The following is a 26,290-nucleotide window of genomic DNA, read 5'->3' as shown; positions in this document are numbered from 1 at the left end:
ACACGGACACGTGAGATGTGTCTTTATGAAGCTTGAATTCTCTTCTTTTAAATGAAGTAATTTATATAATTTATATAAAAAACAAATATTCTCAGCTTATGTAATCGGTTTGAAAGCAAGGGGAGGTACCGTTTTTTCGTTCTCCCTTCATTATCTTTAATGACCTGAGGCCGCCACGCCCCCGGCGCTATTCACATGGTAAATAGTTTAGGTGATCCATGCATCGCACACGCTTTCCGATCAATGCCATAAAAACACAAAGTTTCTTCATCAGATTCACTGATAGTACAAACGCGTTTCGAGGATGGCACGTTACTCCGGTAAAGACGTCCTTCAGATGATTCTGGACAACGAGGAAGAATTCACCTTTTCCTCAGAAGAAGACTGCAACTCGGGCGACAAACAGCAGCATTTTCAAGAGCGAATTGATCCCGCCGAGGATACAAGTTCGGAGTAAGTTGTTTACTGTTATATAATTCATTTTCTGATAATATAGAACTCATATGAATTTTCAGACTATATTTTGCCTAGTTTTGGCTAGCTTTTGACATCTTACAGGAATTAAGGATTGCCTTACAATATCCCTAACATTCGTGTATATGCTCAAGTGTAAACTTTTTTAAATGTGATATTGCTCTTTAAACATATTTGTATATTAAATATATTTCACTCAGTTTTGATTAGCTTATGACACTGATTATCATGCTAAAATACTGCCTTATGCGTAATGTAGCTTGTTTGTGAATATATGCTTAGGTTATATAATGTGATTTAGTGCAAATATATTTCAGTCTCCGGTAAAATATTTGTGATACTGTCTAAATACATTATATTTTTATATAAATGTTCGGTTTTGGTTAGCCTATGACACTGCTTATCATGCTTCAATACTGCCTTATGCACAGATGTTTGTGAATACAGGTGTAAATTTTTTAAATGTAGCAATGTGTCATTCGCGAACGATCCGTTCATTGCGTGTGTCACTAAATGCGTGCGGCCTATATGGCCCATCAACAGATACTCGCGGTGACGCGGTCTACGGCCCATCAATAGATATTTATCTGTCCTATGGCCCATCAACAGATATATACATTGTGTATCCATAACCATCAATTGCTCATCAGTTTACTTTGAATAATGTATGCTAACAGTTTTATTTTGTTGTTGCGTTTTTAGGAATGTGTCTGCATCAAGCTCTCCTTCTCCAGCACCTCGCAGAGGGGCACGCAGGTGTCGTTCAGTTCTCAGTGCGATCGAGAATCATACTGAGTAAGTGCATAGACGTAATATTTTACAGATAAAATGTAGCCTAATTGTGTTTACATCGTCATAATATAAAAGTAGCCTACCTATTCTTGTGTGAAATGACAAAAAACTTTTTTTTATCCATGGCCATTAGTGATTGATAATGATAATACAATTTCTTTAATTGTGTTATCAGCATGCTCTTGTTTTTTTTTTTTTTTTTTTACAGATGTTACAATGAATATGTCCAAGCACCTGTCCCGAAGAGAGCCAAGGCTAACCAGCAGGCAAGCAACAGGCAGTCCACTCTGACATGGAAAACAGAGACTGATGTTGACATGGTTCCACTATGAAGGATTAAAAATGACAGAACGAAAAATAAATAAATAAATAAATAAATAAAAGTAGAAATAAATAAATAAATGCAGAAATAATAGTGAAAATAAATACATTTATTAATGTTAATATAACATATGTTAATTATATTAACAATATATGTTAATATAAATGGCTATTTCTGTATTTTTACATGTATTTATTTATTTATTTATGCATTTCTATATGTATTTATTTATGTATTTATACATTTATTTATATATTTATATTTATTTAAACACATACAAAAAGAGGGTACTTCCCTCATTTAAGAGGATCATAATGCAAAGTACTTCACCCTCGGTTGAATCATATCAGGCCTTCACAGGGTTTATGGCCTCTATATATCCGAGCAAGCAGGGTGTGTCAATGTGACCGGCTTCCAGTTAAAGCCTCCCTCAAACGATAAGGCTGCCCCAGATGCAGACTTTAGTACTCCCATTTATTTTAAGGGTCGTCATGCTGAGTATGCCGCCTGCAGACACATTGCTAAGCTATCAGGGTGTTGTAGGCTTCCTCTAATCAGAGAGTTGTCATACTTATGCCTCCATTCTCCAGAAGAGGCCTCTCTCTCTCATAACAGAGAGTTGTTGTTTAGGCCCTTCGCTCCCTGAACTCTGCGTTGGGTATCTAAGCTTAGCTGCTTTCCATGAGGCAGGGCTCCTCTTCTTCTAGAGTCATCCTGCTGAGGCCTCCATCCCTCAGAGCTCCATGCAAACAGCTGTGTCTTTGCAGGATGAGTTAGAGAAGAGGCCTCGGGGGCGCTGCTGAGCAAGGACGTGTGTTTAGAGGCTCCCGCAGATATTCGACCAAATCGTTATTTATCAGCGTTTTTTTTTTGGTGCAAATCTTTTAAAACAGATACCCAAGTGAATTCCGTGCTTGTTAGCATTTAGTTTGAAAGAGTTACAATGTCTGGAAGGAACACTAAACTTCGTGCTACAACCCAGCAGCAGAGGCCTGACTCACAGGTGACACCCTCGGTTGCGGGTGGTTCGTCTCCGCCTTACGGCTCGACCTCGACCTCGCCCAGGCCTGACGCTCAAGTTAAAGTTACAGATACGGACGCTTTGAAGCTCGAACTGCTAGCGTGTTTGAGACAAGATATTGCGGAGATTTTTAAAACCGAACTCCGAGCGGCACTGGGAGACGACCTATCTACAATCAGAGCGGACTTGCAAGCCGTGAAAACCCAGCTGGCAAATGATAAAGCAGCTGCGGATGCTGAGTTAGCCTTACTCAAAGGTACTGTGGGTGAAGTGGAGGTATCCCTTTCGTCATGTACTGACGACATTGTTGATCTGAAGGGCAAATATGAACGCTTAAGTTCCGAGTTTTCCAAGTTGGAGAATAAGTGCGAGGACCTCGAATCCAGATCACGCCGCCAAAACATAAGAATCGTTGGTGTTTCTGAAGACACGGTTGTTAACACTACCGCGGTCGCCGCCCTGCAAAAGGACGTACTGAAGTTGGATAAAGAGCCGCTATTAGACCGAGCACACAGATCAGCCCAGCCGAGGCCCAGACCAGATGAGCGACCTCGTCCCATTATCGCCAGATTCCACTACTACACTGATTGTGCAGATGTTTTGCGACGCGCAAGAGAGGGCCAACGGTTTGGTGCGGGGAACGTGAGGATTAGTATTTTCCCCGATCACACTGCCAAGGTAGCCCGAGCCAGGGCTGCCTTCAATGAAGTTAGGAAGCACCTGCGAGGCGTTGAGGGGGTCCGCTACGGTCTTTTCTACCCGGCCCGGCTGCGGATCACCTATGGAAGTGTGGAAAAGGACTTTGTTTCAGCGGACGATGCTAAAGCTTATGTCGAGAAGATGAACATTGGGTAATATTTATTTGGGTAATAAGTGGCATTTTACAGTCATATCATGCCTTCAGTTTACATTCGAATATTGTTTACATCCTGTGTTTATATATTTAACGTTAGGTTAGGCCTGTTTATTTCTTAATTTGAGATTCCTTCATCTCTCCTTGAATTTAAATCGAGGTGTAATAATGCTCTACTTTAGCTCAATGTTATGTTTATAATATAAGTTTAGTTGCGATGAGCCAAGTGTCTATATTTCTTCTTTACAATTTAAATTAGGCCTAGTTAGCAAACGCACTTGATATCTTATTACTGTTAGATCGACCCGTTATGGGGTATATCAGTATTAGCTGAGCCTTAATGCCAATTGATTCTGTGGGAGTGTCTCTTAGGTTTACCTTAAGTGATTCTCCGAGTTGTCACTGTTGTGGCGACAGTTTTCCCGGTTTTGCACTGCTGTCTCCCTTATGGAGACTTTGTTTTGGTGTATGTGGGTGCATGGGGTTATGTATGTGTATGGGTGGGAATTTGGGGAGGTCACTCACCCTGGCTTTCTAGTTTTCTTATTTTTTCTAAATGTGTTCTGCTAATGTTAATTTGAATCCTAATACGGGCAGGCCAATTCGTTTTCTCACTTGGAATATACGAGGTATGAGCAATCCTGTTAAAAGATCCAGGGTTTTTACCCATCTGAAGCGGCTTAGCGCTGACATTGTGTTTTTGCAGGAAACCCATCTTAGACTTAAGGACCATCATAGGCTCCGGTCTTCCTGGATAGGTCAGATCCACCATTCCAATTTTAACTCCAAAGCCAGAGGAGTTGCTATTTTAATTGGTAAAAAAGTTAAATTTCTATCTAGTGAGGTTATTGCAGATAAAAATGGCAGATATCTCATAGTGGCAGGCACTTTAATGCAGACCAAGGTGTTGCTTGTCAATGTTTATGCACCTAATTTTGATGATGTTGATTTTGCCAATAGACTACTTAGCAGCATACCTCATTTAAACACCCATTTGTTGATTTTTGGGGGGGATCTGAATTGTGTGTTTGACCCAGTGTTAGACAGATCTAGTCCCCGCACAATATCCCAATCTTCTATGTCCAAATCCTTCGCTGATTTCATGACTCAGAGTGGTTTGGTGGATCCTTGGAGGCATCGTAATCCCTCAGCTAAAAAAAATTCTTTCTTTTCCCAGGTACATCAGTCTTACTCAAGAATTGATTACTTTTTTATAGATAACAGTATTAATCGTTGTGTTGTTTCCACTGATTATTCAGCCATTCTAATATCCGATCATGCTCCATTGTTTCTTGATGTTCAATTATCCATACATAAATATACTGCACCGCTTTGGAGACTAAATTCTTTATTACTGGCAGATAAAACATTCTGTGATTTTATTTCCAATTCTATTGATGAGTTTCTTTCTTTTAATCAGAATGAGGCTACATCATATTCACTGCTTTGGGAGTCATTGAAAGCATTTCTCAGGGGACAGATTATCTCGTATTCCTCCTACTCCAATAAAAAACATAAAACAAGGCTGTCAGAACTTTTGGTAGCTATCGGTAACCTTGATCAAGAATGTGCATCTGACCCCTCCCCAGAGCTATTTAAGAAGCGTCTTGATCTCCAGACAGAGTTCGATCTAATTTCATCTAAAAGCGCAGAGCGAATGTTATTATTAACTCGTGGTACTTTTTATGAACACGGTGATAAAGCTAATCGGTTATTGGCACACCAGTTAAAACGGCAATCCACCTCGCGTCTCATACCCCAAATTAAGAATTCTTCTGGTATACTTGTCACAGATCCTAAGGAAATTAGTGCGTCGTTTAAGTTATTCTACTCTGCTCTGTACAAATCAGAATTTCCGACAAATACCACTAAGATGAATCAGTTTCTGGATAACCTTGAAAATCCTACTATTGATTGTGATCGTGTGAAGGAATTGGATGCTCCTCTTTCCTTGGAAGAATTACTGCTTTCTATCAAAGCAATGCAGTCAAATAAAGCCCCTGGTCCTGATGGATTTACAGTAGAGTTTTTTAAGAAATTCAGTGATAAATTGGCCCCTTTACTTTTGCAGATGTATAATGAATCTTTGGAAAACGGTTCACTACCTCTCACACTTACTCAAGCATCAATATCTCTTCTCTTAAAGCCTGACAAAGACCCTAACCTCTGTGGCTCTTATAGACCTCTTTCCTTACTAAATGTTGATGTAAAGGTATTGGCTAAGACTATTGCTCTTCGTTTGGAAAAGGTTTTGCCTAGTATTATTTCTGAAGAACAGAATGGCTTTATTAAAGGACGCCATTTATTTTATAATATTCGTACTCTATTAAATATAATTTATTCGGCCCAAACAACAGATTTACCAGAGCTTGTAATATCATTAGATGCTGAGAAGGCTTTTGACAGGGTAGAGTGGGGATATTTATTCGCCGTATTAAAAAAATTTGGCTTTGGAGATAAATTTATAAATTGGGTGAGATTATTATATACATCACCACAAGCTTGTGTTCAAACAAATGACATCCGCTCTGAATATTTTCCATTAGAGCGAGGGACGCGTCAGGGTTGTCCCCTGTCACCATCTTTGTTCGCCTTGGCTATTGAACCGCTCTCCATTATGTTACGTTCCTCCACCTGTTTTAAAGGTGTTTTTCGCAATGACATTGAACATCGTTTATCTTTATATGCGGATGATTTATTGTTATATGTATCCGACCCAGTAGCCTGTCTTCCTACCATTTTGTCCACTCTTAAAGCGTTTAGTTCTTTTTCTGGATATAAAATTAATTTACAAAAGAGCGAATGTTATCCCATTAATACAGCGGGTTTATTACTTCAACAAACTGACTTGCCCTTTAATATTAGTCACTCTGGCTTCAAATATCTCGGTATTAATCTGACACGGACATTTTCCGGTCTTCTGTCTGCTAACTTTTCCCCGCTTTTGGCTAAAATTAAATCTGATCTCCAGAGATGGAATAATCTACCTCTTTCCCTTATTGGGAAGATCAATGTTATTAAAATGAATGTTTTACCTAAATTTCTTTTTTTGTTTCAATCAATTCCTCTATTCTTACCTAAATATTTCTTTGACTCCTTAGACAAAATGATAAGTTCCTTTATATGGTGCGCGAAGCCTCCACGGGTCCGCAGGTCATTACTTCAGCAATGTAAGTTTGGTGGTGGTCTTGCTCTACCGAACTTCCAATTTTACTACTGGGCTATTCATATTCATAAAATACGATGCTGGAATGAGTTTCCTTATTTACCTTGGTGCAAACTGGAAGCCCTTTCTTGCTGTCCGAAATCCTCTATATCTGCCCTCATACACTCCTCTCTTCCAACCAAAATTTCGCTGTATGTTAAAAACCCTGTGGTGCTTAACACTTTGAAAGTTTGGTATCAATTCAGGAAACATTTCAAATTTGTAACATCATCTCCAGTTGGTCCACTGTGTAGGAATCATTTGTTCCCTCCCTCATCTCTTGATTCTACTTTTTTAATATGGCATAACAAAGGTATACGTTGTTTTGCTGATTTGTATTCCAATGGTATCTTTGGAAGTTTTACCAATGTGTCATCATTGTATGGATTACCTGTGAACCATTTTTTTAGGTACCTTCAAGTACGGCACTTTGTTTCAAAAAGTTTTTCTAATTTTCCCTTCTTACCTCCTCAACAACCATGGGATAGATTGCTTGACTTTAAGCCACAACAAAGAGGGATTGTCTCAGAAATTTATAATTGTATTCTGGATCTTTGTAACTACTCAAACTCAAAAACAAAGACTGCTTGGGAGGAGGAACTGGGACAACAATTCAGTGAGGAGTGGTGGCAAGAGGTCATTGATAGACTGAGTACTGTATCATCTTGTTCACGTCTTGTACTGATTCATTTCAAGGTTGTACACAGGGTCCATTTCTCCAAAGCAAGATTATCTGCAATTTTCCCTGGAGTAGAGGATAAATGTGAACGATGTCTTAACCAATGTTGTCATTTGAGCCACATGTTTTTTCTTTGTCCACGGTTCTTTTCTTGTTTTCTGTTATTTAAAATCTAAATTGTAAAAGTTGTCAATTCTATGTAACTCGATTCAGTTTTCAATAAAAATATGTTGCAAAAAAAAAAAAAAAAGAGAAGAGGCCTCTCTCTCATAACAGAGAGTTGTTTTGTAGGCACTTCGCTCCCTGAACTCTGTGTTGTGTATACATGAGCTTAGCTGTTTCCCACGTTGTAAGAGAAAACACTACAGACCACATTGGTGTGAGTGTGGCAGGCCTCCTCTTCTTCGAGAGTCATCCTGCTGAGGCATCCGTTCCCCGTAGCCCTGTGGAGGCGCTATTTGTGAAATCACAAAGGTGCTCCATCATTAAAGCACGAAGCTCGGGCAGTGGCTGTAAGGAGGTAGTGCTACTGACAGCCTGGTGCCTACCAATAGGTGGATTTAACTCTGAGTTAAATGTGTTTGTGCTTGTCACAGCCATGATTGGCAAACATCCCCTCAGCATGGCAGTATTTCGTTCCCCAACGTGTCTCAGGACGCAGTGCGAGATCTCTTTCAAAAGGGAGCATCTCGGGTTACAAATGTTCCCTGAGAAAAGGGAACGAGACACTGCGTCTTGTCACCATGCCTCTGGGCTGCCTGCACAGTCCCTTCAGACAAAGAAGGGGATGACATGTTCTCTAGGCACCCTTTTATACTTCCTGGTCGCACTAGTAGTGATGTCATGGCTGACGCCAGCCAATATGATTGTCGTGATTATACAGTACTTCAGTCATCATTCACGCTCAGGCGTTCCCCAAACGCAGGACGCAGTGTCTCGTTCCCTGTTCTCAGGGAACAAGGGTTACAGTTGAAGGGAGTGGATTGGAATCCACTGCTGCTTCAATGTATATGTAATGAGTGATTAAAATCAAGGTATTAATCAATATTTTTCCTTCTAAATATCAAATGAGTTGAATGACTTCTCTGGAGATTTTACTTTGTTATAGAAGTTACCAGTGTGATTACTGAAATGTTCTTTTCATGTATTCATTAATGTCAGTATTTGATATTTGAATGCAGTAACATTGCTTGCCTATTTATCCCAGCTTCCAGAAATTAAATAGGGACTTGTTTTGTGTTTGAGAAAGGTCCTCAACATGTTAAAACACATAGGAGTCATTTAAGTCTATAGTTTAAGGTACCATTTGTCAGTTAAAGCCTATAGTTTCCATTTAGGATAAAGTGTCCTATCCTGAGAGAAAGAACTTGTTATCTTGATGTTTTGAGACGAGACTCCTGTTTATAGTTAGAGTCTGGCCAAATCCAACCTTGGAAAAGAGGTGTGCCGGGTGTGTGTGTTAGTCTTCTTGCTTACAGGTTAAGGAACCACTGGCATTGTTGGAGATTGACTGAGTTGTTGTTCGAGACATGCTGGCACCCAGCAACCCAAATCTGTGACCTGGAAGGTCATGACGTGCCTGACTTCAGGGTCTGAGTGTCAGCTGCATAAGCTATGGAGATATGCTTCAGTCTATCTGTATATGTGTGGAAAATTACTATGTGAATCAATTTCTTAGCCAATCAGAATCATTCAACCTGTAATCAATGACGTAGCTTAGACCTTGGAAATGGTATAACTGCTGTGATCTTTGTAACTGTAAGTGGGGCGGCCTACGAACTCCTGTGTGAGTCTTGAAGCTGACTTCTGCTGATGAAACTGCAAACTATCTTCAGTAAAACTTTTCTTCTATTTTTTATAATTCTGACACCGGGTCTTCTTTCAAACATCTGGTCATTGGGTCCTAAACTGTTAACCCCTAACACGGTCATAACCCGAGACGTTATTTTTAAATTGACGGATTAATAATATTTTATAACTAACTTAAAATATTTTTATTTAAAACTACTGCAAATTAAAAAAAAAGAATAACTCACCGCAGCACCTTCAGTTGACAGTCTGGATCCTGTAGTAAATCATCAAGCTCCTTCACTCCTGATTGTCCAGGATCATTTCCTGTGAGATCCAGCTCTATCAGGTGTGAAGGGTTTAATCTCAGAGCTGAAGCCAGAGCTTTATAACCTTCTTCTGTGATACCACAGTTTGCAAGTCTACAACAGAAATGAAAATATAACATTCAATTTATAAATCAATTATTCTTAAATTTACCTGAACAAATTTTAAGCCCTAAAAGGATATAGGAAGAAAAAAACATAGGATATAGAGTAGGGGTGGAACGGTACATGTATTCGTATCGAACCGAATCGGTACGGGCGTCACGGTTCGGTGCATAAATTTACACGGAGAATATACGGTATAAAAATAAATAAAACTCGCGTGCAAATTAATTAATGTAATGCGGAACTACTGTTAGATACGCGGGTTCTTTAGGGACACCTAATCTGTAGCCCTGCCTTAAGATAGGTTTGTTTATACTTTCGCCTGCCTCCACAGCGCGAGCCTCTGCTGACCGCGCGCGCCTCCCCAAATGGACGAGGCATTTATACTTCGCGCTCGCCGGTGTAGGCTACTATTCTTTGAAACGACAGGGTGCGACTCGGTGTAATTGTCCTCTAAACCATCAGGAATCAGCGGTGAGAAGTAAGGTACACTCGTGAATTATTTTAGTACAACACCACTTTAGTACACCAAACCCACACTATAAACGAATCATGTAAAGCAACCAGATTGTTCCTTGTGACATTAGAAAAAAAAAAATGGATATGAGAACGTAACCTACAACTAAATTAACGTTATCTTACATAATTTCTAAACATTTTTATTTAGTTTTGTGAACCTTTTTATAAAACATGGCCATTTATTTTTATTTAAAGGGCTTATGTCTGCTATTGTAGGCTCATTTTGTTAATGTAAGCAACTAATTTAGACGCAAGAACTGGGTGCCGGTGCTGTGAGATGTACATGCTCGGCCAGATTCGGCTCGAAGTCGTGCGTCTTCCGATGCGGAACCGTGCGCGCTAAAAAGCCAACGCACGCGACCGCCCACACCGCAATGACGACATTTTGCCATGCGCACCCTTGCGCTCTTGCGTCTGCACATAAATAAGAGATGCTTTATTTTCAGTTTTATAGCTGATTGTCTTATTTTGTTTACATCTTACTTTACACACTTCAGGGCAGGCTGTAGCAGCTAGCTCAGGGGAGAGACTGTATGACACTATGTGGTACAGCCTGAGACATGCACAATACAAAAAATTGCCTTCTGCATTTTTGTTTTGCTTTTCCCTCCATTGTACCGAACTCGTACCGAACCGTGATGTCTGAACCGAGGTATGAACCGAACCGTGACTTCTGTGTACCGTTCCACCCCTAATATAGAGGCAAATAAAAGACGTAGAGACCTTTAATATGTTAGAAATCATCTAACCTGAGTTTCTCCAGTTTACAGTTATTTTTCAGTCCTTCAGAGAGCAGTGTCACTCCTGAATCCTGCAGATTATTATAGCTCAGGTCAAGATCCTTCAGAATGCTGGAGTCTGAACTGAGAACTGAAGCCAGAGCTGAACAGCTTTCCTCTGTTAGATCACAGTTACTGAGCCTAAATAAAATATTACAAAACATGATGAAGATACACAACTGTACCATTTTAACTGTAGGAAGTCGAGAAGAGATCAGCAGACTACAACCTGAAAAGATTATTTGATCGTTATGAATTTTACTTTCCAGCTATTAGTAATACTGCTTTTTAAAAGTCTATAAAAAATGTAATCTCATATAGTTGCTGTTTAAGTTTGACCTGAATGAGCCATTTGTATTAAAATGAGTTGTCTAATCAGTGAGAAGTATTCAAACCTTATTTGAGACAATTTAGAGTGACTGTTAAAAGTTCCATATTCTAGGTCAGGGGTGACAACCTTTTTGTCATGAAATGTCATTTTTAATTTTTCTAGTTAATCCCTGTGCGACAAACACATACTTGCTACGTACACAGACACAACACACACTGCTGCAAGCATGTGAGTAATGCACATTTCTTAGAATTTATAAATGATTACAAGGTCAACAAGGACCACATTGGTGTGTGTGGAAGGCCTCCTCTTCTCCGAGAGTCATTCTGCTGTGGCCTCCGCTCCCCATAGCTCTGTGGAGGCGCTATAGGTCTCTGTTTTGGTGACTGTGGTCAGATTCACTCTTGAGAGAACGCTCAGAGATGAACGACATGCTTGCTGACACTGACATGCTCAGGTCGAGCTAACATTACTCCTATCGCTCTAGAGAGCCATTTTGCCGAGTATGTTGCCCCCTAGAGCTTATAGCATAAGCCCGAGGATATGCCCTAGATATCCTTGGATGTTAGCTCTGAAGAAAAGAGCCTAATGAGAATCAGGAGGAGAATCCTGAGAGCCATTTTGTATTAAAATGAGTTGACTAATCAGTGAGAAGTATTCAAACCTTATTTGAGACAATTTAGAGTGACTGTTAAAAGTTCCTTTTTCTAGGTCAACGATGAAGGTGTCTTTATTAGTACCAAGGGTATACTGAATTTTTTACTTAAGTAATTGCTTTAAATTATCGTTACAAAGTGATGTTTCTTTAGTGAAGTTGGTATCAATCCATCTGTCAGAATCAACTTTTATGCATATCCTGTGTTTTACTCACCCTAATGTGCAAAGTAGTCTGGTGTAAAATGACTTTCACATACTGGTATATGAATTTACTTGGACACATTCCCTTCATAAATGAAATGGGAGTTTATGGAGACTCTTATGTTTATTATTACAGCCATCAACAGATCAGTTATAATGTTTATGTAGCAGAGGCATACAGTAGGTAGTCAACCAGAATGCCTATTACCGCCGCGCCAAAACCACCGTGGCAAAAATAAACCAGACACATTTCAAAGCTATTCGCGAAATGACCGCCAGGTGGTGCAAATGAATATTGTGGAAAACAGCAGAAATTGCCGCATTTTGAAATGTAGGTGGGGTTAATGTCAATTAACAGTAAGAATGACATACAACTATGGTAAACAATATAATTTTTTTAGGACAGAAAAATTGAATTAAGTTAAAAATAGAGACGAGAACAATATAGCCTTTCATATTGCAGGTCAAGATGTCGGATTTGTTCAATGTATGGATCTGTTTTGTGTTATGGATCTGAAAAATGTATTCCGTTGATTTGGCCGGGTATGACTGTCAGTCATCTCAATTTCGTGAATAATTCACAAAACAATAATTTAGCAGATTAAAGACGAGCTTCATCATTTTCATTTTCTGATGCGATCGGCTGACAATCTTCCTTCATCAGATTTGTCGTTTGTGTAGCGGCTCTACTGGAATGTAGCAAATTATGTTGTAATGTGCCATGGATAATTAAACAAAACGCTTGACTTAAAATAACACAGTCACCCATTTAAGCATCAAGAACGGTGAAACATAAACGCTGTTGGACAACATCGGTTAACAGCATGTAGGCTACAATGAGATTCTATCTCGGATCACTTGAAGCTCCGTGAGACTCATGTTGTTGCGTTGACCACAGATCTACCGTCTGAACGGTGTTAAAGGTGAACTAAGTAACTTTTTTACATTAACCGAACAGCTTCGGGGTCATTGGAATAGTTATGACTTTTTTTGTGTTGAATGGTGGTCGTCTCGCACCCCCCCAAGTGCCTGTGAGCCGAAAAACCACCCTTGCAACTTTGGGCCGGCGGGCCGCTGGCCTCTGTCCTCAGCATCAGGAAGTATCGCGTGATATCAGGTCTCGCGATGTAACTAATTGCTTTACGGCACTGCACACATACACTATCTAAACATTTATATGCTAGCCTTCTGTGTATCATACATACCTCAGTGGACATGGCTCCGTGCGTTCGCCGGGTTCTTTGAAAACAAATACACATGACGAGCGGGAGAAGATGGGCGAGTCGCCAACGAGTTTTGACGACGGTGTTGACAAATATCTATTCCGAAGCTGTAGGGGGAGCTCTATAGAGAACCGCGAGCAAAAAGTGAGAAAACAGCAAAGCTGCATAGTTCTGCTTTACGATAACGTCTTATGCTCTTGCAAAGCCTCATTGATGTAGCCTAATATGTTTCCATTGCAATGTTTTTGTTGAAATGTTTTCATTATTTATTCAATTTAATTACGGTAATTTCAATATTGTGATTATAAATTTCTTTACCTACAATGTTTCACTTGAATTGATCTGCTACCAGTTTTCAATCGCTCTCAATGAGCTGCGGCGTGGCGGCGGATTACGCAATAGAGAGAATAAACTGACACTTTTCAAAGTCTGTGATTGTAGCGCCTCTTAGCGGTAAGAGGCTGGGTGAAAAAAATGGATTGGGTGAATTTTAACCATTATAGGCTGGTTGTTTACACACACTGTGGACACACATATGTGTTCAAACACCTTATAAAAGTAATTTTTGCATAATAGGTCCCCTTCAATGAACAATAATTTAGCAGCCAAATGTTACATTGCGCATATGGAATGGTTTGTATTCTTTCTGAGCTTAATGTCGATTCGGTTTCACTTTAAATAAATTAATTTCGGCTTGTTTGCCTAATTTGTTTATATTTATAATTTAATATAAATTTACAGTTTTTTTTCCAAAACATTCTTGTTTTGAATAGGCTACCATTTAATTTCAAGGGGACCTATTATGCAAAATTTACTTTTATTAGTTTAAACACAGGTGTTTCCACAGTGTGTCTAAACAACCAGCCTATAATGGTAAAAATCCTCCTTGTTTTATAATCCCCATAAATCATAAACAGCATAGTTTATGATGATATGTTCATCATAAGTTTATTCAGCTTGTGATATGTGTCAGCTACATAAACATTATGTAATAATAGGGCTGGGCGATTTAAATCGTGAGATTGTTATGCGCATCTCGTCAGTAAAGCCGGTTCCTTGATTAGTAGTAAATCGCCATCACCTGCTTTCAGATGGAGCGGCATTTACTACAAAGAGCCATAGTTAACTGACAAGCTGAGCCATATCGCATTAAAATCGCGGACGTATCGCCAGCGATAATTAATGCGATATGGCTCAGATAGACGCAAGACGCAAGACGGCAAGTTGTATTTGAATGAAACGAGAGAGCGCGTCCATTGCGATACATGGATGTGCGCGGTGTTATAATGTGTTGCTATTGACGACGGTCATTATATGGAAGGAAATGCCACAGAGTAGAATCTTGCTTTAAAAAGTGCATAGAGCTGCTTGTTTTATTTGTTGTTTGTTGATTTTCAAATATAAAACTTGTTGAAATGGCTTTAGTGTGAGCATCAACTATTTTTGAACACTTTCATCTCGTTTTAACAAAACTGTGATATTATTGATAATCACAAAAATTTTGGTCACTATAATCGTGATATTAAATTTTCACACCGTCCCATCCCTAACCAAAACAAAGGACATGATTATAGATTTTAGAACTCATGCTTCATGTTATGACACTATGACCATTAAAGACCAGGTGATGGATTGTGTAGAAGGCTTCAAATATCTTGGGACAGTCATAGATTCTAAATTGAATTTTGAAAATAACTTTGAAACTATGTCAAAAGAATTTACTGTATGTTTTAATGCTATTACAATTTTTTTTTAAATATGGATTGCTCAATCTCCTGTCTGCACAACAAATTTACCCTCAGGTACTAATAAAAGACACCTTGACCTTGATTACACTGAATGTACATTGGATGAACAGATTAGTCGATTCAGATATTAACTTCGTTATATCTGTTAATTCTTAATAATATTTCAAATTTACCACAATTAATTAACAATATTTCCCTTTGTTCTAATTGTTACATCAAATAACTTACCAAAGTGTCTCCAATTTACACTTTACAATCTCCCGTCCAGTGCAGAGCAGCTTCACTCCTGAATCCTGCAGATTATTATTGTTCATGTTCAACTCTTTCAGACTGGAATCTGATCCAAGAACTGCAGCCAGAGCCGAACAGCTTTTGTATGTCAAGTTACAGTCATTTAGCCTACAAACGAATTACAGATTACAGAGTTTTCTACATAATACTTGTGTACTAAAATTATAATAAAATAGTCAAATTAGACTTTATTTCCACTGTATTCATTAGAGGAAAAATATAAATAAAAAAACTACTGATACAAATTAACTATAGATGGTATACATTCATATATGTTATACAATTAAGAATTAAAGCAGATAAAAACAAAAAGTAAAAGACTTACAGAGCTCTTTTGGAGGTTTTGATGACCGCTGATAGTCTAATTAGACACTCGTCTGATTTCTTAAATTTCTCAAGCTCAAAGTCCTCCAGCTCCTCCTCTGATGTCAACAACACAAAGACCAGAGCAGACCACTGGGCAGGTGAAAGGTCAGATGAGAGACTTCCTTCTCTAAGTTGTGTTTGAATGTCTTTAACCAGAGTTTGGTCATTCAGTTCATTCAGACAGTAGAACAGATTGATGGACCTTTCTGGAGATACATTTTCTCCTAACTTTTGCTTGATGTACTGAACTATGTCCTTGTTGATCTGGTCATTGCTGTCTTGCTGTGTCAACAGACCTCGTAAGAGTGGATAATTAGACTGAAGTGATAGACCAAGAAGGAATCGAAGGAAAAGATCCAGATGTCCAGTGTCACTTGTGAGCGCCTTGTCCACTGCAGTTTTCAGCAAATCAACCATGGCTTCATTTTTGGTTTCCTGCTCTGTAGACTCTTGAACAAACACACTTTTCTTGCTGCTGTCTAGAAAAAGATGTGCATAAAGGGCTGCAATAAACTCTTGAATGCTCAAGTGAACAAAGCAGTACATGGTACCAATAATGATTCCCGTTTCCTCTTTAAAGATCTGTGTACACATCCCTGAAAACACTGATGCTTTATCGGCATCAATACCACAGTCCATCAGGTCTGTGTCATAGAAGATCAGGTTGTTTTTTTCCAGCTGATGAAATGCCAGTTTCCCCAGTGAAAGGATGGCATCTTTATCCCAGGAAACATCTGGTCTGTATTCTCCATCATACTTTTGTCTGCTCTGATGAATCTGAAAGCGGAGAAAGTGTGTGTACATTTGTGTCAGAGTCTTGGGAAGGTCTTCAGTATTTGGTTCCTGCAGTGTTATAGAGGCGTCCTCGGTCTGAGTTTTTGTATTATTTATTTTCTCCTCCAAAATGTTTTGGAGAACAGTGGCTGCAATCCAACAGAAGACTGGGATGTGGCACATGATGAAGAGACTCTTTGATTGTTTAACGTGAAAAATGATTCTGTTGGCCATTTCCTCATCATTGAATCTTTTTCTGAAGTACTCTTGCTTTTGTGCATCATTGAACCCTCTGACCTCTGTAACGCGGTTGATACAGTCAGGAGGAATCTTAGTGGCAGCCGCTGGTCTGGTGGTGATCCAGATGAGAGCAGAAGGAAGAAGATTTCCCTTGATGAGGTTCGTTAGGAGAACATCCAGAGAGGCTGATGACGATACATCACACCACGTCTCATTGTCCTTAAAGTTTAAAGGAAGGCGACATTCATCCAATCCATCAAGAATGAACAGGACTTTGTATTTATCATCTCTTGTAAGGTTCAGTCTTTTTATCTCTGGGAAAAACTGACTAACAAGGTTCATCAAGCTTTGTTTTTCTTTCTCCTTTAAGTTCATCTCTCTGAATGGAAGAGAAAATATGAAGCTGATATCTTGATTTTTTTTTCCTTCGGCCCAATCCAGAATAAACTTTTGCACCGAGATGGATTTACCGATGCCAGCAACTCCTTTTGTCAGTACAGTTTTGATCTGCTTGCCTTGTTCAGGTGATTCAAACAAATTTGTGCATTCAATCTGTATCTCTTGTGATTCAGCACGGCTGGAAATCTCAATCTGTCTCACCTCATGTTCTGTATTGACCTGGTCACTGCCACCCTGAGTGATATAGAGATCTGTGTAGATGTCATTCAGATCTATGGAGTCACCTTGCTTTGCAATTCCTTCAAACACACATTGATACTTCTTCTTCAGGTTCGATTTAAGTTGTTGTTGATGAATAAAGACAAGCTCATCTAAACACACAAACAGAAATTAAAATACTTGATCCTACTTTTCTCACCTGACTTTAAATGACAACATGACAGATGGTCATGAGCCTCTTACCTTTTAGAGTATCTGCAAGTTCATCTTGCTTCATACTTTTTAGGAAGTGCAGTGTGATATCAAGAGCTGCTTCTTTGATGCTACACGTGTCATCTATATAGTCCTGCACAAAGTATTGGGTGTTCTCCTTTTTTAGTATTTTCTTAAACTTTTCCAGCTCATTCTTTAGGAATACAATCATTTTCTGCTCAAGGTCCTAAAAGCATAAAAACAAAGATGGGTACAACAACAAAATGTAACCAAATTCACATCCATATATGAAACATATGGTTAAACAAATTACAAATAAAAAAAAAACTGCAGAACACCAGTTAGCTTGAGCAAACTATTTATGCAATACTTTTAGGTAAAATTATTGAAAGTACCTAGTTAAATGACAAACAAGTGTTTGCCTATATGCAGTTTTTACAGGTGCATTGCTGCTGCTGGATTATGCTGTTTACTTCTTAGACAAAGGCAGTAAATGTAACACACATACCAGAATTAAGGTAGGCAAAATTAACATTACAGAATGTCAATATGACTGTGCCCCAAATCATACATAAATTACAAATCATACAGAATTGTAGAGTTGCTAAATATTTTTTACATATAATTGCAAGTTTAATGAAGCTGCTTGTCTACCAACATGAAAATATATGAGTCTAGCATTGTTGACATGTGGATGTTTACACAACTGAAATGCTAGGGGAAATGCTAAATACATTAATTAGTTGTCTTTTTTTAAATAAAAACACTATTTTACATTTGTTGAAAAAAAAAACATTTGTTTATTATAATATAAATGTGAACAATAAATACAAAACCATATTTTTCCATACCTGAAAGACCCTGTTGAGATTTTCTCTGAACTTCTTGAAGCGGTAACTCTGAAAGTCTGTTTTTTTCTCATGCTGAATCCTGTTAGCAAAATAAATGTGGTCATTGTTTATAGTATATCTAATAAAATACAGTATGTGCAATATTAGACAAAACTAGAACTGGAAACAGCATTTTTTTGCAAACAAATGTCACAATTTGGTTATGTTTCATGTTCTTATTTCATGTCTGTCATGTGATCCCCTGTTCAAGTCATGCTATCTGGACATGTGTTCCCCCTTGTCTGTTGTGTCATGTTGTCATTGGTTCATCATTTCATTGTTCACAGGTGTCCCTTGTCTAGTCATTAATCTTGTGTGTATTTAAGCCCTAATGTTTGCTGTGTGTCTTGGTCTAGTTTTGTTCCACTGTAACTGCTGTCGGTAAGCGACATGCCATGATCTTGAGTCATATCATGTTTTTTTTCTTATGTTATTATAATCAAAGCTGCACATGGGTTCTATCCACTGATCTATATACTGACTGGATAACTCATGACGTTCTAAACTGCCAGTAGGCAGTGATGCCACTGGAAGTGTTTAAGCGGCCATCTTATTCCCTAACAGCAGAGGGCTCCAATGGCCGTTATACAGAGATTGGTAGCTCCGACGCTATATCCACGCTTCAAAAACAGGTGGTACAACTGGATGCCAAATGTGAAGATCTAGAGGGAAGATCCAGAAGTAACAATATTCGCCTCGTCGGATTTCCCGAGGGAGTTAAGGGTTCGCATCCAGCTGACTTCGTCTCTCAGCTTTTGCAGAGCTTGCTGCATCTCCAGGAGAAACCTCTACTAGACAGGGCACATCGCAGTTTCACAGTAAAGAATTATTTCACATTCAAAATTTGATCCATATCGTGTATGACACAACCTAAAATAACGCAACATCTAAGTGGGAGGAGTTTCACATTTGTCAGTTGGAACTGTAATAGAGTGAACAATTCCGTTAAGCGTAGCAAGATACACAAGATCACCTCCAACATTTAGGAGCCCACATTGTCTATCTTCAAGAAACACATCTTACAATGTACGACCACCTATTGTTAAAGAGAAGATGGGTTGGGCAGGTATTTCACTCCAAATTTCAGGGTAAAGCCAGGGGCGCTGCAATTCTTATACACAGGTCAGTTCCTTTTGTGTGCTCTGATGTCATAGCAGATCCCAATGGGAGATTTGTCATTGTCACAGGTAAAATCAGTAATTTTCCAGTTATTCTCGCCAATGTCTATGCGCCTAACTGGGATAACGATAATTTTTTTAGACATTTATTTTCTGTACTGCCTGATACCTCTTCTCAACAACTTATTTTGGGAGGTGATTTTAATTGCTGGATTAATCCCAAACTCGACCGCTCCTCTATTAGACATAATACACCATCAAAGTCTGTAAAGGTGATTCAGTCTTTTATGGAGGATTTTAAGGTCTCGGATCCTTGGCGTTTTTTTTAACACGTCTGGGAAATAATACTCTTTCTTTTCTCAGGTTCATCATACTTTTACTCAAATTGACTTTTTTTGATAGATAACAGGTTAATTTCTTCAGTTGAGCTATGCTCATACAACGCTATTGTTATTTCAGATCATGCCCCGGTTAGTATGAAGATTTGTGTTAAGGAACTTGAGGGCACACGGCCACCGTGGCGTTTAAATACCCGTTTGTTGTCAGATAAGCATTTTGTGGAATTTGTGTCTAATCAGATAGATTTGTTTATATTAACAAACAAGTCTTCAGATGTTTCAGCATCCCTCCTTTGGTAAACTATGCTGGCGTACTTAAGAGGGGAAATCATCTCATACACTGCATATAGGGAAAAAAGGAGGAAATGTAAACTATCAGAGATTGTTCAGAAAACCGCCCATATAGATACTATCTATGCAGTTTCTGCATCCCCAGATACATATAGGGAGCGTCTTGCTCTACAGGCAGAATTTGACATTCTTTCATCATGCTATGCAGAGAATTTAATGCTTAGATCTAGATACAAGTACTGTGAAGAGGGGGATAAGGCAAGTAAGCTGCTGGCCCATCAATTAAGACAGGATTCATCCTCGCATCTCATTCCTCAGATTCAAACCTCATTAGGGGTAACAACAAACCCCCAGCTAATTAATGCTCATTTTAAAGAATATTGTATTTCCCTATATACATCTGAACAAACTGATAACCCCCTTGCTTTTGATGTCTTTTTTAGCAAACTGAACACACCCACTGTCGATTCTGCTGCCCATTTGGAAGAACCTATTAGTGTTGCACAGTGTACCGATACTTCAAAAGTATTGCGATACTCGGAAATTAAAAATGTCACGATACCTAAATTTATCAGTATTGATACTTAAAAAAAAAAAAAAAAAAAGACGTCTGTGTTTTTTTCCTGACGCACGCAGCAAAGAACCTGCCGCTGTCAGTGTCATGTGACAAAACACTACAGAGATGGTTGCATGTGCGAGCACAAGTGGTCCACGACTCGTAGAAAAAGATGACGCGAGGAGTGACATATGGAAGTACGTTGCCTACCTTGCTCTGTTGCACGGTGCACCGATACTTCAAAAGTAAATCGGAAATTAAAAACGTCACGATTCCTTAATTAATTAGTATCGATACTTCTAAGAATGACCGCGTTCCAGATTTGTAAGGCCGGCGACACACTGGCTGCGTGTCGTGTCCGTTTTTATTTCGACTCCCATGTTAACTGAGTCTGGGCGCAGCTCGAGACGCGCGGAAAACGCGTGCATGCTATAAATAGAACCGACGCCTATTTTTCACGCGTTTCAAGCGTTCCCAGGCAAAATAGAATAGGAAAAGATGTTTCTATGTCATTTTGACACGAATACATATTAATAAATGACATTTTGGTGTTTGAAAGTTTTGACAAATACAATATAAATGTAATTTAAAAAAATATTATCGATTTTCAAATATTGCACCTCTCAATACAGAACGAATTATTCTGTAGCCTATTTTGCCGTCAACACTGCCGACGTTGTCTTTGCTGCTATATATTTATGTTTAACATGAAGTATAGGCCTTCCACAACTCTCTCCCCACATGTCAAATATATCACCAATGAGGCTTATCATATGTTACCAATATTAAACATTGTTTAATATAATCGCTGTTCATATTTTTATTCAAAGTTCAGAATCAAGATAAAGCTCTTATGTTTCTTATGATAAATGAGATAATGCTGCTAAATTTATAAAAAAAAATTACCTTGAATGTCATTGCTCTAATTTATTTTTTATATTTTTATATTTCATATTTTGTTCAAATGTTTAATATATCTGCTGTTCATATGTTCATTTATTAGTGTGTTATATGATTAGAATGTTGTCCCGGTTTTAAAATAAAGCACAGCAATGATATTTGAGAGTGTTTCTCCCTTTTCAGGAAAAGTATCGAAAAAGTATCGAAATCGCAATACTTGACTTGGTATCGGTATCGAAACAATAATTTTGGTATCGTGACAACACTAGAACCTATCACTATAGAAGAACTCACTCGAACTGTTACCTCTATGCAAAATGGTAAATGTCCAGGGCCGGATGGGTATCCAGTAGAGTTTTATATAAAAAAAAAAATTAGACAAATTGGCCCCCATGATGATTGACATGTATTTTGAATCATTTGATTCACTCAAGCTCCCTCAAACACTCAATCAGGCTTCTATCTGTTTGATATTAAAGAATAATAAAGATCCCTTGCATTGCACTTCTTACCGCCCGATCAGTCTTCTTTAACTTGATCAGTCTTGTTGACTTTAAACTCTTATCTTATCAAGTTGTTGGCAGTACGTTTAGAGTTCATCTTACCATCCATTATCTCTCTGGATCAGACTGGGTTTATTAAAAATAGACACTCATTTTTTAATATTAGGAGACTGTTTAAAATTGTATACAATCCCTCTTCTTCTGTTGTCCCAGAGGCTGTAATTTCATTAGATGCAGAGAAAGCATTTGACCGGGTGGAGTGGAAGTCCCTTTTTTACACTTTAGAAAATTTGGTTTTGGTCGCAAATTTATTTCTTGGGTGAGGTTACTGTATTCTGGCCCACAAGCTTCTGTCAGGACCAATAATACTCGTTCAGGATATTTTCCCCTCCACCGGTCCACTCGCCAGGGATGCCCTCTGAGTCCGCTTCTCTTTGCCATTGCTATTGAGCCCCTCTCTATTGCACTGCAATCTGATTCTTCTATAATGGGCATAAAAAGAATGGGTACAGAACAAAAGGTGTCTTTGTATGCGGATAATCTTCTCTACATTTCAGATTTGGATAGGTCAATACCTACAGCGCTTGGTGTCTTAAAGTCCTTTGGTTAAATTTCTGGTTATAAATTAAATCTAAGCAAGAGCGAGATTTTTCCACTAAACTCTGCAGCTAGGAACTACCCTTTACATAATTTTCCATTTAAGATCTCCCAACATAAATGTACCTATCTTGGAGTTTGCATCACGGATACATTTATAGACCTTTTTAAATTTAACTTTTGCTAATTAGCTTCTCCAGATGGAGAAAGATTTTGAGCGCTTGCCTGATGACGCAAGCGTACCGCGGTTCGGATAGAAATAATATAATGTGAACACAGTCCATTGGGGGCAGGGGCAGGGGCAGGGGCAGGGGCAGGGGCAGGGGCAGGGGCGAGCAATCAAACTCGGGTTCGGAACAGGCAATCGAACCAAGTGTGAAAGCACCCTAAGTGTTTAATAGCGACACCTTTTGACAGCTTCAAAAGAGCTTCGTGCAGAGTTTACCGTTACTTACATTAACCCATACAATTTGTATTATGCATTTCCTGAACATGTACTTGCTAACTAATCAAACACTTTATTTGAACAAACTACTGATCTATAAAACACAATCGGTCTTCCGACCTTTTACTATTATATCAAATGATTTTGATATGCGCGAGGGAGAGAGAGCAATACAGCGCTTGTGTTGTTTGAAGACAGTATATGCGCCCTGTCCACTGATCTAAATTATACGTTGTTACGACGACTTATTTGTTCCCTCGTTTTAATAAAACGTGGACACGTTCAACTAATTCCATCCCTCATTTTGATTGTAGCATATGAGCGGTTCATTCATTCATCCTTTGGTTTTGAATCACATGACTCATGGCTCGGTGTATCTACAACAATGAACATTCCTTATGAAACCCAAAAAGCTTTTAGCCTCTGAACTCATGTATGTAAATCAAACTCTCTGCGAGCTAACTGACCAGCCTGGTGCCAGCATGGCTGGGTTAGATGGTTCTCTAACACCTTTTACGAGCCTCTAGACACACTCCAGAACCTAAAATCAACATTCTTCTCCATCAAAGGGACCCACAAAGAGATAACAAAACTTTCTCCTGCTACGTGACACACCCCCACACACACACAAACATCCTTTGTGTTTAACTTAGAGATATTCTTTTTTGATACATGTACAATTCCATTATGCATGTTGATTAGTGTTGTTTTGATCATATAGTCATGATCTTCAAGTGTTTAGCTCTGAAATATATTTTTGAAGAATGTTTCTCCTCTTTCAGCGGCTCATCAAGCTCCTCTGCTAGAGAGATAACGGAAAGCCAACATTCCGACGCACACACATACACAAACTTTGAATATTAAACTTAGAATATAAGCATGTCATATGTATCTCCTATACTCCTGTTTACCAGACAGGTTATATTCGCTTCGTTTATGATGTTTATTTGAATGAACAAACCTTAAATGTGTGTAATTATGCATATCTTATGTAACTTTGTGTATTCCTATAATCTTTCATATGACATGTTTTATATCATTGTAAATCTTGAGACTTAACGGAGTTGAATCTCGATAATAGATTGCAATGATATGATTATTACTATATGAATCGTCTTACTAGAGTATTAAGACAACACCATAACTCCCTCGAGTGGGTGTCTCCCCCAGAGACAAAGAAACTTCTTCCCGCTCTGAAATCTCTGAAGGTGACTGGTTGTTCGCGCCAACAGAGGTGAACCGATCCTTTCCATAAGAGACCCGCACAGAGCTCGCTCTCTCTCTCTCTCCCCTTCGGAAACTCTGAGCACTTTTACGAACCCTCTTCGTCAGCGAGAAGATCCATATGGCTCCCTTTTTGGGAGCGTTCTCTGTTTTACTTTTTCTTTAAGTCTTTTCTTTATTTTCGTCTTCGGACTCTCCCTACGTTCAGCAAAGCAAACGTAGCTGGCAACCTCAACTTTAAAGAGACTTGAACATCCCGCGGCCGCGCTCAACCGAAGCAAGCCCTGCTTTCTTAAAGAAACACACGCACGCTGCTCCTAGGACACACGCACGAACTCGGTGTTCTTCAGCAACAAAGAGAACCATTTTGCAAGATAAGTTTATTGAACTTTTAATGTAATCTGATTTCTTGTTGTCTCTCAAAGGTGACCTGGTCTGTGATTTTGCCTAACTGTGATCTTTTCTTTGATCGCACATGTTAGTTTCACTTTCTCTCATCTCTCCCATTTTCCGGTCTCATCTCCCTCATTGTCCGATCTCTCTCTCTCCCTCATTTTCGTTATTCGTTTAGTCTTGTATTTTGTTTACGTGTTCTGTATATACATACATATTTACTCTGTGTGAATTGTAGTTATGTATTCATTAGTTCAATTATTAAATTCCATATATTCCTGATTGTCTCAATGCTCATTTTACGAAGTCAATGATTTGTTGATCTTAAGCTACATGCCTTATCTTGTTACGATTTCAGTAACCTAATTTTATAAGAACAGGAGAGTTGTTTTCATGGCCAGAAAATAGCTTTCTTTGAATTATAAGAAATAGATAATTTTGTTGAGAAGTTGATGGAATTAATTTTACGACCAGTTTGCGGGACAAACAACTGTTTAATTAATACATTAATTTCCCTTAAAATGTATTCTGATTAATTGATCTGAAAGAGGGACCTTTTGGTATATTAATGATTAAATTATAATTCATTGTAATTGAATATTGATGTATACGAATGGGTCTTCAGCTTCAATAATTTATTAATATTGTAAGAATATCTTTGATTAGATGAATCAACCCAATTCATAATTTTGATTCCCTATAATCATTTGAGCTAAGTCATATTCCTTACAGATTTAACGAATTACAATGTGGCCACAATATTGTAAAACATACATACATACAGCTTTTTATTCCTTTTGCAAAGAAATTGCCGTTTTTCATTTTTTAATAAGCAGGAAAATTTTCCGACTTTACACAAATACCCATTTAAATGCTTAGGATGTTTGCGTTGTAAGAATGAACAGGGAGACTTAAGATTTGAAAACAGTGTCTCGTTAGGCAATGTTTTCTCAGTCAAATCATAACATAAAACCTATTGATTCAATAGAACGCGTGAGCTCACTAGGGAATACCAATATGGCGGCACGGTGGCTTCACTGTTTATGACGTCATGAGCTACCCAGTCATTATATATAGATCAGTGGATCTATCTTCAAACTTGCCTGGATTCATTACAACAAATCTACAGTATGTTGATAAGGAGCTTCAAATGTATATAATTTAAGATCATTCTCAAGATCAGTATGACCAGTGTTTTCTTTTTTTATTTCTTATGGGATATTTTTTTATTTCATGAAGGTATATGCAAGCATCCTTAGTGATTAATCTCTGTAAAAACTGACTGAAGACATCAATGTCACAGTCCAATAGCCAAAGAGAGTATTATCACACAACTCACCTGACAAAGCAAATAAACATTGTCTTTTTAAAGGGATAATTCACCCAAAAATGAAAATCCTGTCATTTACTCATCCTTAAGCTGTTCTAAACATGTATACATTTATTTGTTGTCCTAAACACAAGATAAGATATTTTGAAGAATGTTCATAACCAAAAAGTGCATGGTCCC

General features: G+C 38.4%; 1 protein-coding gene across 1 annotated transcript in view; it reads right to left on the bottom strand.

Moving 5' to 3' along the window:
- Window positions 1-26,290, bottom strand: part of LOC311291139 (uncharacterized protein) — a gene marked incomplete at its 3' end in the record, with an annotated part of 311,624 nt that overhangs the window by 266,533 nt on the left and 18,801 nt on the right. The window contains exons 6-11 of the mRNA XM_084410012.1: window positions 18,377-18,455; window positions 17,556-17,751; window positions 15,640-17,464; window positions 15,252-15,422; window positions 10,834-11,004; window positions 9,383-9,556 (exon numbers count right to left, since the gene is read on the bottom strand). Of these exons, the coding sequence (XP_084266138.1) occupies window positions 9,383-9,556; window positions 10,834-11,004; window positions 15,252-15,422; window positions 15,640-17,464; window positions 17,556-17,751; window positions 18,377-18,455 (2,616 nt within the window). The remainder of the gene's footprint in view (window positions 1-9,382; window positions 9,557-10,833; window positions 11,005-15,251; window positions 15,423-15,639; window positions 17,465-17,555; window positions 17,752-18,376; window positions 18,456-26,290) is intronic.

The sequence above is a fragment of the Rutilus rutilus genome, assembly GCF_951802725.1.
Source record: "Rutilus rutilus genome assembly, chromosome: 5".
NCBI classification, from domain to species: domain Eukaryota; kingdom Metazoa; phylum Chordata; class Actinopteri; order Cypriniformes; family Leuciscidae; genus Rutilus; species Rutilus rutilus.
This window is presented reverse-complemented; position numbering and strand designations above follow the sequence as displayed.